This window comes from Stenella coeruleoalba (genome assembly GCF_951394435.1).
Source record: "Stenella coeruleoalba genome assembly, chromosome: 19".
NCBI lineage: Eukaryota > Metazoa > Chordata > Mammalia > Artiodactyla > Delphinidae > Stenella > Stenella coeruleoalba.
The window spans coordinates 7,844,865-7,861,851 of NC_137165.1; the positions used below are offsets into that span (position 1 = coordinate 7,844,865).

The 16,987-nt window shown below is 45.0% G+C and overlaps 1 protein-coding gene and 1 pseudogene across 3 annotated transcripts in view; one reads left to right on the top strand and one right to left on the bottom strand.

Moving 5' to 3' along the window:
- STX8 (syntaxin 8) overlaps positions 1–16,987 on the top strand; it is a 237,998-nt gene that overhangs the window by 50,612 nt on the left and 170,399 nt on the right. For both annotated transcript variants that reach the window (XM_079903517.1, XM_079903516.1), the window contains one exon: positions 12,287–12,379. In XM_079903517.1, coding sequence (XP_079759643.1) covers positions 12,287–12,379 — 93 coding nt within the window. The remainder of the gene's footprint in view (positions 1–12,286; positions 12,380–16,987) is intronic.
- LOC307177350 (ADP-ribosylation factor 1-like) lies at positions 3,293–5,137 on the bottom strand (annotated as a pseudogene). Its single transcript has one exon. The product of its transcript is annotated as an ADP-ribosylation factor 1-like (transcript).

The window sequence follows — 16,987 nt, forward strand, 5'->3', positions numbered from 1 at the left end:
GCTGCATTGCATCTTTGTTGCTGTGATCGGGCTTTCTCTAGTTGTGGCGAGTCGGGGCTACTCTTTGTTGCAGTACGTGGGCTTCTTATTGCGGTGGCTCCTCTTGTTGCGGAGCATGCGCTCTAGGCACGTGGGCTTCAGTAGTTGTGGCACGAGGGCTCAGTAGTCATGGCTCACAGGCTCTAGAGTGCAGGCTCAGTAGCTGTGGCGCACGGGCTTAGTTGCTCCACGGCATGTGAGATCTTCCCGGACCAGGGCTCGAACCCATGTCCCCTGCATTGGTAGGCAGATTCTTAACCACTGTGCCACCAGGGAAGTCCAGCTGTGGGGGTTTTGTAGGTATGAAGTTGAGGAGCTTCCTCTCTATTCCTAGTTTACTGAGAGTTTTCATTAGTAAGGGACGTTGGATTTTGTCTGATATGTTTTCTGCATCTGGTGATATGATCATGTGATTTTTCTTGTTTATCCTGAAATCCTACGTGTTGGTCCATGGTTTCACCCATTAGCTGTAAACAATACATCTGTGTCCTAAAAAGCACCACATGTCATAGCTGATGGTTGATGGGGAAATTCCTTCGATGTGGTACAATTTTGATGAGATGATTTTGGAGACGTGAGGATGCCTTAATGACACTGATTTGTCATGGTTGCAGCATTTGAACTTGTTGTATAAAAAGGAAATCTGTAGGTCTATAACCTGGCAATGTTTTATAACCCTGTATATTAAAGATGGCTTTCTCATAAAATCCTGAACCACACAGCCCTATGGTCAAACATTTGTGATGTTTGTGCCTCTGCTTTTAAAGGTGCTGTGACGGACAGTTGGCATGCCAGGGTTCGAGAAGGGTGGATGGTTTGAAGTGCTTGCACATACCTGTGCAAAATCAACTGGCTGCCTCTGTTCCTATTTTACTGTAAATTTTATGGTACTGTTCCTGTTGCATTCTCCAGGGAGCTTCTCTGTAGACAAACACCCCCCACACACTGCCCCCGCAAGTGGTGGAGATGCTGGTGTCTGAGTTTCCTGGTGTATCCAGGAAATCATTTTAAATCAACTATACTCCAATAAAAATTAATTTTTAAAAGTTGCCAGAAATGAAAAAGTGGACATCACTGCTGTTTACGATGATGTGTTTCTGCTTGCTTTTTCATTTCTGATTTTAGTTGTTTGTGTCCTTTCTTTTTTTTCGTAGTTGGCCTGACCAGGGGCTTATTGAACTTACTGATCTTTTCAGAGAACCAGCTTTGGTTTCATTGATTTTTTTTTTCTCTCTTGATTTCCTGTTTTCAGTGTCATTGATTTCTGCTCTAATTCTTAATATTTCTTTCCTTCTGCTTATTTTGGATTTAATTTGCTCTTCTTTTTCTAGTTTCCTGAGGTGGGAACTTAGACTATTGATCTTAATCTTTCTTCTTGTCTAATATATGCATTTGCTGCTATAAATTCTCCTCTATGCACTGCTTTTGTTGTATCATAAATTTTGATAAGTTGTGTTTTCATTTTCATTTAGTTCAAAATATTTTTAAAGTTCTTTTGAGACTTCTTTGATCATGTGTTATTTAGAAATGTTGTTTAATGTCTACGTATTTGGGAATTTTCCAGCTATCTTTCTGTTGTTGATTTCTAGTTCAATTCCGTTGTATTCCGAGAGCAGAACTGTATGATTTCTGTTCTTTTAAATTTATTAAGGTATGTTTTATGGCCAAGAATGTGGTCTGTCTTGGTGAATGTTCCATGTGAGCTTGAGAAAAATGTGTATTCTACTGTTGTTGGATAAAACAGTCTGTAGATGGCCATTACATCAGCTGATTGATAGTGGTGTTGAGTTTAACTATGCCTGCTAGATCTGTCCATTTCTGATAGAGGGGTGTAGAAGTCTCCAACTATGCTGGTGGATTTATCTCTTCCTCCTCGCATCTCTATCAGCTTTTCGTCTCATGTAGTTTGCTCTGTTCGGTGCATACACATTAAGGATTGTTATGTCATTTTGGAGAATTGACCCCCTTATCATTACATAATACTCTTTAACCCTGCTAACTTTACTTGCTTTGAAGTCTGCTCTGTCTGAAATTAATATGGCAGCTCCTGCTTTCTTTTGATGACTGTTAGTATGGCTTATCTTTCTCCATCTATTTACCTTTATTTTTTTTAATAGTTAAGAGATTTTATTCTAATAGCTGTAATTACACTGCTTGCTTGTCAAAATGAAAACTGAAAACTATACGAAACAGTTGATTACTAATTGTGTATTGAAAGCAGTAAGAGGTTCTGCAACACCAAAGTAAAGCAGTTCTGAGGTTTTCCCCAAGGTAAAGGTTAACAGCTCCAGCTTCTTTAGTGTTTATCAAAATACAAAAGAAAAAAGTAGAGGTTATTTTCAATGGCAAATCTGACCCTTGCAGGCTGAGGGAGTGAAAGCACTGGGGCTCCGAGGGGCTGGGGTTCAAGGATGACCACCTGTGCTCATGCTGGTGGAACCCCAGAGAGCCCAGAGCAGGCAAGCAAGGAGACGGCAGGGCTCCTGCTCCAACCGGAGCGTTCCAGCCAAAGTGCCCATGCTGACCCAAGAAAGGCTGGGGTTCCTCCAAGGGGTCTGAGAGAAGTGGCTGCAGCCTCCAGCCCATCTCCTGGGCAGCCACGTGAGCACAAATGCTATGGGGTGTGGGATGACCCGAGACGGAGCAAATCACAGGGACCTTACTGTGACCATGCAGAATGGATCATGGCTGGTTCTGCCCCACTTCACATTCCCAACAGGAGATAGACCACCGGTGGACTGGACTCAGGCCATTACTACAGAACCTACACTAGGCACATTTCTCCCTTCTGTGTGTTCGAGTGTTCTCCTTATCTTGTAACTATTTTAAAAAATGCACCGAGTTTGGGTTAAAAACCAACCACCAAAATGGATCTCAACACAGATCTAAAGCCCAAGAGGAGGAGCGTCCAGCTCATCTGCAACAGCGACCCCTGGATGACCCGTGTGCCCAAAATCCCTTCTCAGTACTAAACAGTGGGTTGATTTTCTTTTTACAATTAAAACAAACAAACAAACAGAGTAATATTGCATAGGAGTACCAGAAACTGCCTCATTGGAGACAAAAACTATTTAGATTAAATAAAAACCCAGTTGCAGGCAGCGTCTGCACATGCACAGCACGGTGAAGCACACCGTGACCGACCAGCATGGAGACAGCTTCTGGCACTCACACCCCAGGGGCACATTTGCCACATGAGAGTAAAGCAAGGGTAGGAGGAGGGGAGTGAATGGGGAGGAGAGAGGAGTACAGCTCACTCCTGGTTCTGGAGCTGATTGGACAGCCAGTCCAGTCCCTCATAGAGCCCATCCCCACTGGTGGCACAGGTGGCCTGAGTGTTACCAGTTCCTGTGCCTGAGTGTAGACCCAGCTTGTCCGTGACCTCAGCTGCGTTCGTGGCATTGGGGAGGTCCTGTTTGTTAGCCAACACGAGCAGCACAGTGTCCCTGAGCTCGTCTCCTGCCAGCATCCTCATAAGGTGCTCTCGGGCCTCATTCACACGCTCCCTGTCTTTGCTATCAACCACAAAGGTGAGACCTTGTGTGTTCTGGAAGCAGTGGCACACAGAGGCTGGATCTTGTCCTGGCTGCCCACGTCCCACACAGTGAAGCTGATGTGCTCGTATTCCACGGTTTCCACGTGGAAGCCTGTAGTGGGAATGGTGGTCACGATTTCACCCAGCTTCGGTTTGTACAGGATGGTGGTCTTTCCCGCAGCATCTAGGCCCACCATGAGAATAGGCGTTTCTTTTTCGCCAGAAAGGCCCTTGAAGAGGTTTGCAAAGATATGCCCTGTGCTGTAGACTGGTGGGAGCAACACTGGGCACAGAAGCCCTTGGCGGCCGTGGCGCAGCTGCTGCTCGAAGGCAGGCATTGGTTTCGCTCCCACTCAGTCCATTTACTTTTAATCCATATATTTCTTTATATTTAAAGTGAGGTTCTTATAGACCACCTATGGTTGACTCTTGTTTTTTGATCCACTCTGACTGTCTTTGTCTTTTAATTGGTGTGGTTTTACTTCTTCGTTTCAGTCTGGATGTCTTTTTTCTTTCTTGCCTTATTACACTTGCTACAACCTCCAGTACAATGTAGGAGAGCAGACATCCTTGCCTGGTTTCTAATCTTATGGAGGAAGTATTCATTTGAAAGCCAGATGTGAGTTTTTCTTTGTTCAGTTACTAGATATTTCTTTCTGAAAATATTCTTGAGATTTTGTTGTTGTTGTTGTTGGCTGGGATGCAGTTATTTGGGTCTTGCTTTGTCAGGTGGACCACAGCAGTGTTTATTTTAGAGTAAGGGTCAGCAAACCATGACCTATGGGCCACATCTGGCCCACCACCTGTTTTTATATGGTCTGCAAGGTAAAAATGGCTTTTCCATTTTTACATGGTTGAAAAGAGGCAAAGAATATTTCATGACTTGTAAAGACTGTATAATATTCAAAGGTTAGTGTCCATAAATAAAGTTTTATGGAAACACAACCATGCTCATTCATTCATTAGTTATGGATGCTTTCCTGTGACAATGGCAGGGTTGGGTAGCTGCACAGGAGACCATATGAACCAGAAAGCCTAAAGTACTTGCTCTCTTGCCCTTGATAGAAAATGTTTGCAGGCTCCAGTCAAGAGGTGATTTCCCTCACTGCTGTGCCAGAGCCATTCTGCGTACCCTCTCTGATGCCCTTTGAATTATGAGGTGACCTGGTGGGTAGGGATAGGAATTACGTGTGCAATTCCTGTGAGCTCAGAGTTATTCCTTCTAAGGCTTTCAGGTGGTTCTTTCCCCAGCCTTAATTTCCTCACACATCTGCCCTGATCAACGTTCACCTGAAGTCTCAGGGTGGACCCTGTGCAAATCTCCAGCATTCTCTCTCTGTGCAGCTCTCTGGTACTGTGGCCACCTGGACCTGTTTTTTGGATTCTTAATTCGGGGAGACTGCTGGGCTCTACCTGGGGTCTGCCTTCCCCACACCATAGCCTGGGAACTCTCAAGGCGATGGTGTGGGGCGGAGAGCTCCTCTCATCTGTTTCCCATGTCTCGGGGACCACTGTCCTTCATTTCCTCATGTCTGCATCTTGAAACTGTTGTTTTGTATATTTTGCCTGGGCCAGAAGTAAATCTGGTCCCTGTCAGTCCCTCTTGGCTAGAAGCGGAAGTCTAACTCTGTTTTGAACTCCCTTTTCACAGTGGACGTATCTAGGGAAGGAAGCCCTGTTCCTCCCAGGTCACTCTAACTCTACGTATTTCAGCCGTTTTCGGAAGTAAAGTGAAGAAATTAAGAACAAGGCCGATTTTACTTTTCAGGATTCATGGTTCCTGAAAGGAATGTCTTACTAGCCAGTACTAATGAATTTTCTGGGCATGGTTGCTTTGTACCAAGAAAAACTTTTCAGTCAGGAAAAGTATCCCTGCCCCTGAGGAGGTGCCTCATTCAGAGATTGCTGTAGGCTAGGTGTGAGAGGACGCCGCGTGCAAGTGTTTGTATTGTCTCCAAAACCGAGAGCACCCTTACTGAGATGCCCACCCTTTGGAAGCCGGCTGGCTTTTGGGGCTTGGTGGGGGGGGAGTAAAGGAATGGAGGGAGAGAAGCAGCATATATTATAGGTCAGGATGTTTCTCTACTCTTCCCTTTGTGTTTTGAAATGCTCTATCCGCCCCCCCCCCCACTTGATTTCCTAGCAAGCTGTTTTTCAGGGATAAACACAAAAATGGAAGTCATCTTTACACGAAACCCTCATTAGTCTTTTCTCTGCCCCAGGAACCTTGGTGATGCGCTGAGGTTACCATGGCTTTGCTTCCTGGCCAGGTCCCGCACTGGAAAAAAATACACAACCACAGAGCGTCGCTTCTGACTTCCTTTTGCCCGTGGAATCTGTTAGCCTTTCTGTACTTTCGTTGACCTTTAGAAAACACTTGGAAAATCATCCTGAATACCAGTTGTTTTGGTAGAGCTTAGACTCGAGGCAATGCATGCCTTCCTTCCCTGACCCGGAAGCTAGGCCTCGTTACAGCCAGTTAGCCGGCCTCAGCTTCTGTGCTGGCATAATTTGAGGCGCGAAGGGACGTTCAGCAGAAGATGGGTGAGGTGATGACAATAACTGGCTCACCTCAAAAATCCCTGTGCGAGGGACTTCCCTGGCGGTCCGGGGGTGAGGACCCGGCGCTTCCACTGCTGGGGCCTGGGGTTCAATCCCTGGTCGGGGAACTAAGATCCTGTAAGCTGTGCGTTGCGGCCCAAAAAAAAAAAAAAAAAAAAATCCCCGTGCTAAAACAAGGGGAGGTGCTTTTTTGGTCAGTACAGACCCGTTTCCGAGTCAGCTGGCGGGTGGCAAACATTGGAGAATTGTTCTACCTCTCCCCAGGAAGTCTCTGTTGCTCGGGCTTCTTAATTAGTTCCAACTATTCTTGCCGTAGTCTATAGACGTTCTTTCTAGATTCTAGCAGAAAGTTGTGCATTGGTTCTGGGTTTCTGTGTTCTTAGGTCTCTAAGTATTTTCATAGAAATAGCGGTGGGGAAGGTGGCCGGCCGGGCTGCGTTGTACCCTGGCGCATCTAAGCAACTCATCTTTGAACACTTGCAATCATAACCTCACAGATTTTTCAAGATAACCTTCCTTGCAGCTGTCACCTAGACCAACATTCCTTGCCCCTCAGATCTTAAAAACATCTGTTCCTAGAACTTGCTCTAAGAGTCTTTCCAATATAGTGATTATCTTTACCCAGCTTGACCTTATCTACTTCCCCTTCTTCAAGGAGAGCTCCTATATATCACATGTGGGAATTTCCATCCCTCCTCTCTGGGCACTGGACAACACAGCATCAGCTACTTTTTCTATTATCTAAACTCAGAGAGCTGTCTAGTATTAACGAGGAGTCCTTCCATATATGTGTAGCAGAGACTGTATTTCTTCCTTCTACAGACCTAGAAGGTCTTCTGTGGTCATTCCTTGGTTTAAACGCCTTTATTAAATACTTGCTCTGTACCACCAGTTGGGCAAAACCATAGGAAAAGAAGACACAGCCCCAGCCCTTGGGGCTCTTGTCATGTGCTCAGTCGGGGGCCTGAGGTTGCAGTTCTTAAGAATGTTCCTTGGTTTTATTTACTTGTTAAAATGTTGGTAACTTGTTGCTTTTGACAGTTTCAAACATATGAAACTGGAGAAAGTAAGGTAATGATTCCGTCTTACCCATCACTTGTTTCAGCAATTATCAACCCACAGCCCATCTCGTTTCATCTATATGTCTACCCACCTACCCGTCCCTGGATTGTTTTTGAAGCAAATCCTAGACACTGTACAATTTCATTGGTGAATATTCCAGAATATAACTCTAAAGCATGTCTGCAAAAGATAAGGACTGTTTTTAAAAAACAAAAACATAACCACCATGCCATTATTACCCTTAATAAGTTAACAATTCTTAATCTGAACACCGACTGGATATTTGATTTCCCTGATTGTCCCATGATGGGTTTTTTTTCAGGTTGTTCAATTCAGGATCTGAATATGGTCTGAACATTGCAACTAATTGTTGTGTCCCTTAAGTTTCTTTTTTTTTTCTTTTTTTTTTCTTTTTTTTTTTTTTGCGGTACGCGGGCCTCTCACTGTTGTGGCCTCTCCCGTTGCGGAGCACAGGCTCCGCACGCGCAGGCTCAGCGGCCATGGCTCACGGGCCCAGCCGCTCCGCGGCATGTGGGATCTTCCCGGACCGGGGCACGAACCCACGTCCGCTGCATCGGCAGGCAGGCCCTCAACCACTGCGCCACCAGGGAAGCCCCCCTTAAGTTTCTTTAGTAGGTAGGTGCCTTTGCCAACTCTTTTTTTCTTTGCTGTTTCTTTGTTGACAAAACAAGGGCATTTGCCCTATAGTTTCCCACTATCTAGAATTGCTATTTGTATCCACACACATTGTTTAATGTGTCCCTCTGTCCCACATATTTTCTGTAAATTGGTAGTTAGATTTAGTGGCTTGATCAGAATGACGTCTGTTACTTTCGACAAGAATACATTATGATGACTGTCCCTTTATTTTTAATCTACAGCCACCAGATTGTCCTCCCACAATTACATGGTATTTAGTTAGAAGATGGTTTTTCTGCATGTCTTAAGATAGGAAGTAGTCAAACACCTAACTGTTCTGAAGCGATTTTTCCAAAAATGTTTGTATTGGTTTTCTACTGCTCTATAATAAATTAGCACAGACTTAGGGACTTAAAATACAAGTTTATTATCTTATAGTTCTGTAGCTCAGAAGTTCCGTACAGATGCTGCTGGGCTACGATCAAGGTGTTGGCAGGGCTGGGTTCTCTTCTGGAGGCTCCAGGGGAGGATTCATTCCCTTGCCTTTTCCAGCTTTTAGAGGCTACCCACATCTCTTGACTCCTGGACACCTTCTTTCGTCTTCAGTGCCAGCAAGTTGCATCTCTCTGACCCTTCTTCGTGCCTCCCTCTGACCACAGCTGGGAAAGACTCTCTGTTTTTAAGGACTCATGTGATTAAACTGGGCCCACCTGGATAATCCAGAGTCCTCTCCTATCTCCAGTTCCTTCCCCTTAATCACATCTGCAGGGTTTCTTTTGCCATGTAAGGTCATATATTCACAGGTTCCCGGGATGAGGATGTGGACATCTTTAGGGGTCATTATTCTATGTAGTGCAGTGGTCATCCAGTTTTTAAAGTCAATACCATTATAAAATTGAAGAATGATTAATAGAGTATGGTATGTTGCAGATGATCTGTTGTGATATCATAATGATTTAGGGTATCGATAAGGTAGGGTAGATTATAGTAATGAGCTGTGATTACAACATCGTAGTAGTTTTACATGGTTCTGGGTGGCTGTCTGCATGGGTCTTGATAATCGTTGATATTTTTGCAGGTAGCAGCATTTTCTTTGGTTCACTGGCTCTAAGATGACCACACTGCCTCCCCTTAGAAATGCTGCTTTAAGACTTGTAGAAGCTCAGAAAATGGTACAAATGAACTTATTTACAAAACATAGTTAGATAACAAACTGTAACAAATTTATGGTTACCAAGGGGAAACAAATTTATGGTTACCAAGAGCGATAAATTGGGAGACTGGGATTGACATATACACACTACTGTATATAAAATAGATAGCTAATAACAACCTACTGTATGGCAAAGGGAACTCTACTCAATACTCTGTAATGACCTATATGGGAAAAATCTAAAAAGGAACTTCCCTGGTGGCACAGTGGTTGAGAAGTCCACCTGCCGATGCAGGGGACGCGGGTTTGTGCCCCGGTCCGGGAAGATCCCACATGCCGCGGAGCAGCTGGGCCTGTGAGCCATGGCCGTTGAGCCTGCGCGTCCGGAGCCTGTGCTCCGCAACGGGAGAGGCCACAACAGTGAGAGGCCCGCGTACCGCAAAAAAAAAAAAAATTCTAGAAAGGAGTAGATATATGTATATGCATAACTGATTCACTTTGCTGTACAACAAAAACTAAACATTATAAATCAACTATACTGCAATAAAAATTTAAAGACTTATAGAAGCCCAAGTCATCAATATTATTACATACACAGCATCTCTGTATCTGGACCTTCTGTGTTTCTGAATTATAGGATGAAAATTTATTGTAGCACTTAAACATAGTGAGGAGGTAGTAAGTTCTTATAGAAATGATTTGAGTAGAGCAGGATTTTTAGCCCTCTTTTTGTTTTGCATTAGCAAGATAACCTCTAGGTAGTAAGGCAGATAATGAGTCAGGGTTAAGTGAAGAGTGTAACATAGGTATTTTTCATTCGTAATCTATGTCTATACTAGGTAAAGCAACTTCAGGACTTTAATGATTTTTTCCCTAATTGAAAACCATAGAGGAATCTCCTTTTCTCTTTTTATATTGTTTTACCTTTTAATTCGCATTGACACTTGCCCCTCAGTTCTACAATATATATAGTTTATTTGGGGGATGCATTTGGAATTTTACTGTAACATCGGTCATCCTATAGCAGCACTAGGTTGATGATAGATTTTTCTTGGAGGCCATCCAAGAGGTTGTTACTGAAGACCAAAAGGACCTCATTATAAAGTGATTTTGCTATAAAATGGTCCCTTGGAATGATCCCTAGAGACAGCAGGTCATTTGTACAGTTAAAAGAGCATGTAGTGTCAAAAATCGTTACTAAGGGGTCCTTACCGCACACCATTAGTTTAAATAAATTCCAGATGAATTAACAAGTTGTGTAATGGCTTAATCCCATAAAAAGACTAGGAAAAACTACATAAGAAGATGTTACTGTGATCCGGGGCAAGAAGACCTTTATGATTTCTGCTTTTGTAGATCGCCCTTCATGTGAAACAGACATTTAAAAAAAAACAACCCATCAACGAGTGGAGCCACGAATGGCATGTTACCCTCACCCAGCAGAGCGCTTGGTGGAAAGAGTCGTTACACTCAGCCTTGGAATGTTCTTTCCAATGCACCTGCAAGCAAAGGGATAAAGTATTTATAAAGAGATTGGGATTGTCTAGAGTTTAAAAAAAAATTTTTTTAAATAAAGGATCTTGAGTAACTTGAGTTCTTTTCTCTTTAAATTTTCAAAAATTTAGAAAGGTAACACATTTTTTAAAAGCAAAAATGCTATCTTACTATACATTGTTTTGTATTCTGCTTTCTTTTTTAACCCAATAACGTGTCATGAACTTCTTTTGAAATCAAAATATACCTGTACAATATCACTTTTCACGGCCATATAGTGTTTCCCTCTACGGCTGTACTCTGTGTTTCGCTTGTTTGTTTTGGCCTCACTGCATGGCTTAGTGGGACCTTAGTTCCCCGATCAGGGATTGAACCCGGGCCCCTCGGCCGTGGAAGCGTGGAGTCCTAACCACTGGACTGCCAGGGAAGTCCCTATACTCCGTTTTTAAACCAATCCCTGTGTTTGGGCATTAGGTTGTTTCTAATTCTTCACTATTATAAGTGTATCTATCTGGGTCCAATCAGGAGAAAGAAATTTCAACATGGAAAATGTAGTGTACGGAATTACTAACTATAACGGGGTTAGAGTAATGAGGGGTTAGCCAGCAGGAAGTAAAGAGACAGAAATAGCAGGTAGAAGGTGTAGTCACTCCCCTGTGGAGACAGAGCACCCACAGCAGTACCCCCAGGGTTGAGGTGCAGATCAGGTAGAAGAGGGCACAGCTGGGGTTCACTGGATTTCAGAGAAGCCGCTGTGGTGCCGAGCTGGCGGCACTGCCTGGAGATCGGTCCTTAGGGTACTAGGGAATACAGTGCACAGGGAGGCGTCTAATTGGAGGCACTCTATTCCAAAACTGCCCAAGGAGGGGGTGTGTTGGGAGACGTTGCTGGCCTTGGGGTGCTGCTGGCCACTGCACACCAAAGGAGCTGCCAGCATGGCAGGAGTCTGTCAGGAGAGCACTGGAGCCAGGAAGCAAAACCCGTTTCCCCTGCAGTATCTCTGCAGTCTCCTCCACCGCCAAAGCTGGCAAAGGAAAAATTATTTAAAGGACCCAGATCCATTTTCACAGAGCAGTCAGAAAACGGTGAGCCTGGAGCTGAGAGACGATAAATTGAAAAGCGGCAAAGGAAGCAGTGTTTCAAGGAGTATCCTTGTATATACATCATGGCATACCATCCAGATGTTTTGTTGCACACATTTCCTAGACATAGAATTGATCAAGAGGTAGGCACGATTTGCTCTCTAGAAAGATGTGTTAACTATCCTCCTGTGATTTAGCACTTAGAGCTTCTTCACACTTTACTTAACCCTGGGTGTTAGCATTCTTTTTAATGCTTACAAATCTGATAAGTCAGGAAAAAAACACCTCAGTATTGTTTTTTGTTGATATTTTTAAAAAATTAGCGATGTCAGAGCTTTTTCCTTTTTTATTCTTTTGGGCGTTTCCTATCTATATCCTTTGCCCATTTAAAAAATTGGAAGATTGTCTTATTGATTTGTACATGCTCTTTATATATCAAGTATCAGAATGTTTAAATGGTTATATAGTCAAATCTTACATTCATTTGTAATGTTTAAAATGTAATTCATCTGGAAATCATTTTAGTTTAAGGTCTGAGGGTTATAAGTGTTTAACTTTTTAATTTTGTTCCAATTGTTCCAATAATGTTAACTATTTTCTCTCTTTTCCTGACTGATTTCAAATGTTACTTTGATCATGTATTGAATTGTGTCTATTTCTAGACTTTAAATTGTTTTCCTTTGGTTTTTAGTGAGTTAGTTGTCTCACTTTTTCTTTCAGAACAGGACGCAGGCCTTGATGCCCTTTCCTCCATCATAAGTCGCCAGAAACAAATGGGGCAGGAAATTGGGAATGAACTGAATGAACAAAATGGTAAGAACACGTCTGAAATTGACCAGATTTGCCATTTAATATAAATGCTAAAGCCTTGTCTAATTGTTAAATGATTTTACTATTACAAAACACCTGAAGTAGTTGAACAACAATGGATTTTTACATTGATAGTTTAATGCAATTGAGGGTGGTTTGTGGCAGATTCAGATTGTAGTTACTAAACACTAGGAAAAGAAATTCGGTTAAAAGATGTCCAGTTTTCTGTAGCTGCTTTTAAAAATGATTTGTTTTGTGATCTGTTTGTCCTGTGGGCTGTCCTTATGTGGTCACGGGGTGAAGTGGCTCAGTGCGTCGTACACCAGCGCAGAGGCAGGGCACACTGAGTTGTCCTCTACACATCGTGGCGGGGGGGGGGGGGGGGGGCGTTGGCTCCTCTTCTGTCATAAATACCAGGCTGCAGGGCGAAAAAATACTTGAAGATTTTTTTATTCAGGGCTTGATGTGACAAACCTGGCTGGAGAAAGATTAGTTTGCAAACCCACAAGCAGGATGGCTTGGGAGAGACAGAGCTTTCAGTCAGGAGCCTACCCAGAAGGCTCTTGTGCTTGAGGTATGCGGTTGAGGGTACAGGGGCATGAATGGAAGATGCAGCAGTAGGAGTGGAGAAGAGCGGATGGAGGCAGGGGACTGATGGTTCTTTTACTGCATGGACCCTTTCAGGGGAATGGGGGAGGGGGGGTCGCTGGTTTGTGAGTGGAGATCCTAAGTCCGGTTTGGACCTGTCCAATGAGAGATGCCAGTGAGGAATCCGAGTCACAGCGTCAAGTGGACAGTGGGAGATGAGGTACTAGAACTCGGCGAGAGGACAGGACCAAAGGGAAGAGATGTGAGCAGCTTCAGCAGCGAGGTGCTGGGTGGAAGCAGAATAGTTGAGTTTCAGCGAGGCAAGCGTTTATCGAAGGCCCCTACTAGGTGCTAAGCCCTTTAATCTGTGCCGTTTCATTTAATCAGCGCATAGCACTGGGAAGGTGATGTTATTGCTGTTTGTCAGAGGTGAAGCCCAGAGTGGCTGAGGGACCCCGTAACGTCACCTCAGTTGTAAGGGATAGAAATGAAATTTCACACTAGCTTCCTCTCTAAGGAAGACAACATGGGGAGAGAAAAGTAAAAAGTAAAAGGTTTCAGCTTGTGGTCATAGTATCGTGGAGGCTCACGGTGGAGCGGCTTTCAAGAAAGGTTACCCTGTATGGGCGAGCATTGGAGCCCTGGGAGCGGGCACGTGCTCGTTCCAAAGCGGGGCTGCACCTGTCAGGTTATACAGGTCCCACTTTTCTTCATCTCTACAAAGACTGAGTTCATCTGTTGCCACAGTACTATTCCATTCATCTGTCATAAATGAATAAAAAGTTAATTCTATCCATCTGCCATCTGTCATAAATAAATAGATCACCAAAGCAAATGGAGAAACCCTCTAGCTCTACCATCCTAATAGAGGTTCTTAATGGTTTAAGGGCAGAGAGGAGGACAATTCAGTCCTTTCCTGATGGTGCTGATGTGAATGTACTAATTCATGTACTTGCATCTAACTCAGTTATTGGCCAGTTCCTTCCTTGAAAGACAGTATTCAGAAGAAAATTAGCTCTGTAGGAAATCTGCCTGTCAGAGGTATAATTGTTCTTTATCCCAAGGAAATTTAGCCTGTTGAGTGGGTCAGTCTAGAAAGGACGCTAGCCACACACTGGTAAAGCACGTGCATCCTGTGGTGCGCTCAGATAAGCCATGTCTAGTCACCGTGGTCCATGGTCAAGGATGGATGGTGCCTCCTTTGGTGAGGTGACTTGCTGACTTCCCGGATGAGGTCTCCGTGCATTTTCTTGTATAAGCAATCACACTGGCACGTCCTTATCTTGTTCAGTAAGCACCATACTTTGCTGCGTATTAGAATCGCCTGAGGACCTTCTCAGCCTCCAAAGCCCAGGCCATACCTGAGCTGGTTTTCTGTTGTTGCTGTAACGCATTACCACAAACTTAGTGGCTTCAGACGGCGCAACCCCCTCCTCATAGTTCTGGAGCTCTGAAGTCGGCTATGGGTCTCACTGGGCTAAAACCAGGTGTCGGAAGGGCTGCATCCCTTTCTGGAGGCTGTGGGGGAGAATTAATTTCCTTGCCTTATCCAGTGTCTAGAGGCTGCCTGCATTCCTTGGCTTGTGGCCCCCTTCTCCACCTTCAAAGCCAGCAACGGTGGATTGAGTCCTTCTCGCGTGGCATCACTCTGACTTCTAGCTTCTGTCTCCCTCTTCCTGTTTTAAGGACCTTTGTGATTATGTCCGGCTCACCCGGATAGTCCAGAATAGTGTTCCTATTTAAGGTCAACTGATTTAGCAACCTTAATCCATCTGCAACCTAATGCCCCTTGGCCGTGCAACCTAACATTCTCAGGTTCCGGGATGTAGATGTCTCGGGGGTGGGGGGCGCTGTTCTGCCCAAGCATCAGTACTTTTTTAAAGCTCCCCAGATGATTTCAGTAGGCTGCCAGGTTTGGGAACCAGTGCGCCTGTTGAATATGCTGAGAGAATGTATTTAGTACGGTACTGTTCCGTTGCCTCTCGTATGCTCACATGACAGATGGAGAGCCCACCCGTGCACAGACCCTTCGCCTGGTTATATAGTGCACATCTGCCATCCTAGTCACGGAGACTCTCTCTTCCCATCACACGTTTTACCCCCATCCTTTCCACCTCTTCCTCTGTGCCTCCCCGGCCCTCATCTCCGTTCCAGACCCGGATGCACATATGGGTACATAGACAAACATGAGGTATTTTTCCATGAGTTGCCAAGATTAGCTGGGTTTTCTCTGTGCTGGCCTCCCACTGAGATGGCAGCTATGCTGGTGGTTTTCTGTGGTGCACATTTGCTCCTCAGAAATAGGGCAGAGTCAGCCATTTTCGTTCGTAGGGACAGAGAGACTCTCTGAGGATAAAAATGATATTCCTGCTAGGACTGTGATCAGCCTTTATTCCTTTTGTCAAAGTCAAGAAGGCCATTATGTCTAGAGGTGTTGAGAACAGGCTTGCAGCCCCATCTGGATTTTTATTGTGACCCGAGCACATAATGAGGCGTCTGGGACCCGGGAGAAGGTTTCCACTTCTGGTTGTAAATATCTCTACTTGGTTTATTGACCTACTGAATTATCCTTTTGGTTTTCACGAAACGAGAGAAACAATAGGCTAAGATACTGGCCAGCCAGGCCATTTTTGGAATCAAGTATCCAGACCTTACTAACAAAATACAGTACATGGTACTGAGAGGGTAACCACAAAGCCAAAGGGTTGAATTATCATCACTGTAGGAATCTTCTCAGAGAGAGTTAAAAAGGGCCTGGCCCACACCAGTAATTACCCTGTTCCCGTGCCCGTGACCAAGCCTAATGAGGAAGAGGGTAGGCAGCTCAGTGAAAAGGCGGGTGATGGGAGACCTGCAGGTCTAGTGGATTTGGGGGGTTGGCATCTGCTGAAGGTGGGGGGATGCAGGAGAGAGGGGTGGGTGGAGGGCCGAGCCAGGGAGATTGCCCCGTGGGACCACGGTCCACAGTGAACCGTACGGGTGGCTGGGGGCGAAGGGTTCGTGTCAGGCTGACTGCCCAGATGCTGTTCCGAAGTGCAGCTGTGGTACAGTTTTACTGAAAAACCCCTTAAAGTTCCTGCTCAAGAGGACGGGGCCTTTGGAAAGGAACACTAAAACAAGAAAATGAATGGGACTGACTTGACTGAAGTGTAGGTCTTTCTGAGACCCGATCTGGGCGTTGGCCAAGCTGTGAAGCCGGTTCCGAGGGACTGAAGTGTAGGTCTTTCTGAGACCCGATCTGGGCGTTGGCCAAGCTGTGAAGCCGGTTCCGAGGGAGGAGACAGCACCGGGAACAGGCTGCGTCGCTAACCTCTGCCAGTGTGTGCTGGTCCTCCTCATTCTTTCTGATGTTCAGATATCCCCAGTTCGGCCAGTCCTTTCGACATTTCTCTGTCCATCTTTAAACCTTTCCTTGCTTTCTGGAAGAATCCACGGTGACAGGGAAGGCCACTCATCTCTACCGACAGCATAAGTACTGGGACTGAGGGGACCAGGGTGTCCTTTGAAAGAGCTAGACAAAATGATCAAAGATTTCACGTACACGTCAGTGAATTACCATTGTAAGGGTCTGTTAGAGCTCCTAGCTGCATTTTCATGTTGAAAGCAATGTGGCAGGCTGAGTAATCGCTCCCAAAGATACCCACATCCTGATCTCTGGAATCTGTGTTTCCTTTTATGACACAAGGGACTTGGCAGGCGTGTTAATCCATTGAGGATCTTGAGACGGAGAGCTTATCCTGGATTATGTGGTTGGGGCCTAAATGTAATCACAGGTGTCCTTCTCAAAGGGGGAGGGCAAGGGACTTCCCCGGCAGTCCAGTGGTTAAGACTCTGCACTTCCACTGCAGGGGCCGTGGGTTCAATCCCTGGTTCCCACGTGCCGCCAGGCGCGGCCCCAAAAAGAAAGAGGCCGAGAGAGCTTTGACATGGAAGCGCGGCCATGTGATGACTGAAGCAAGGTGCTGTGATACTGGCTTCAAAGATAGAGGCAGGGATGCAGGGAAGACAGCTCTAGAAGCTAGA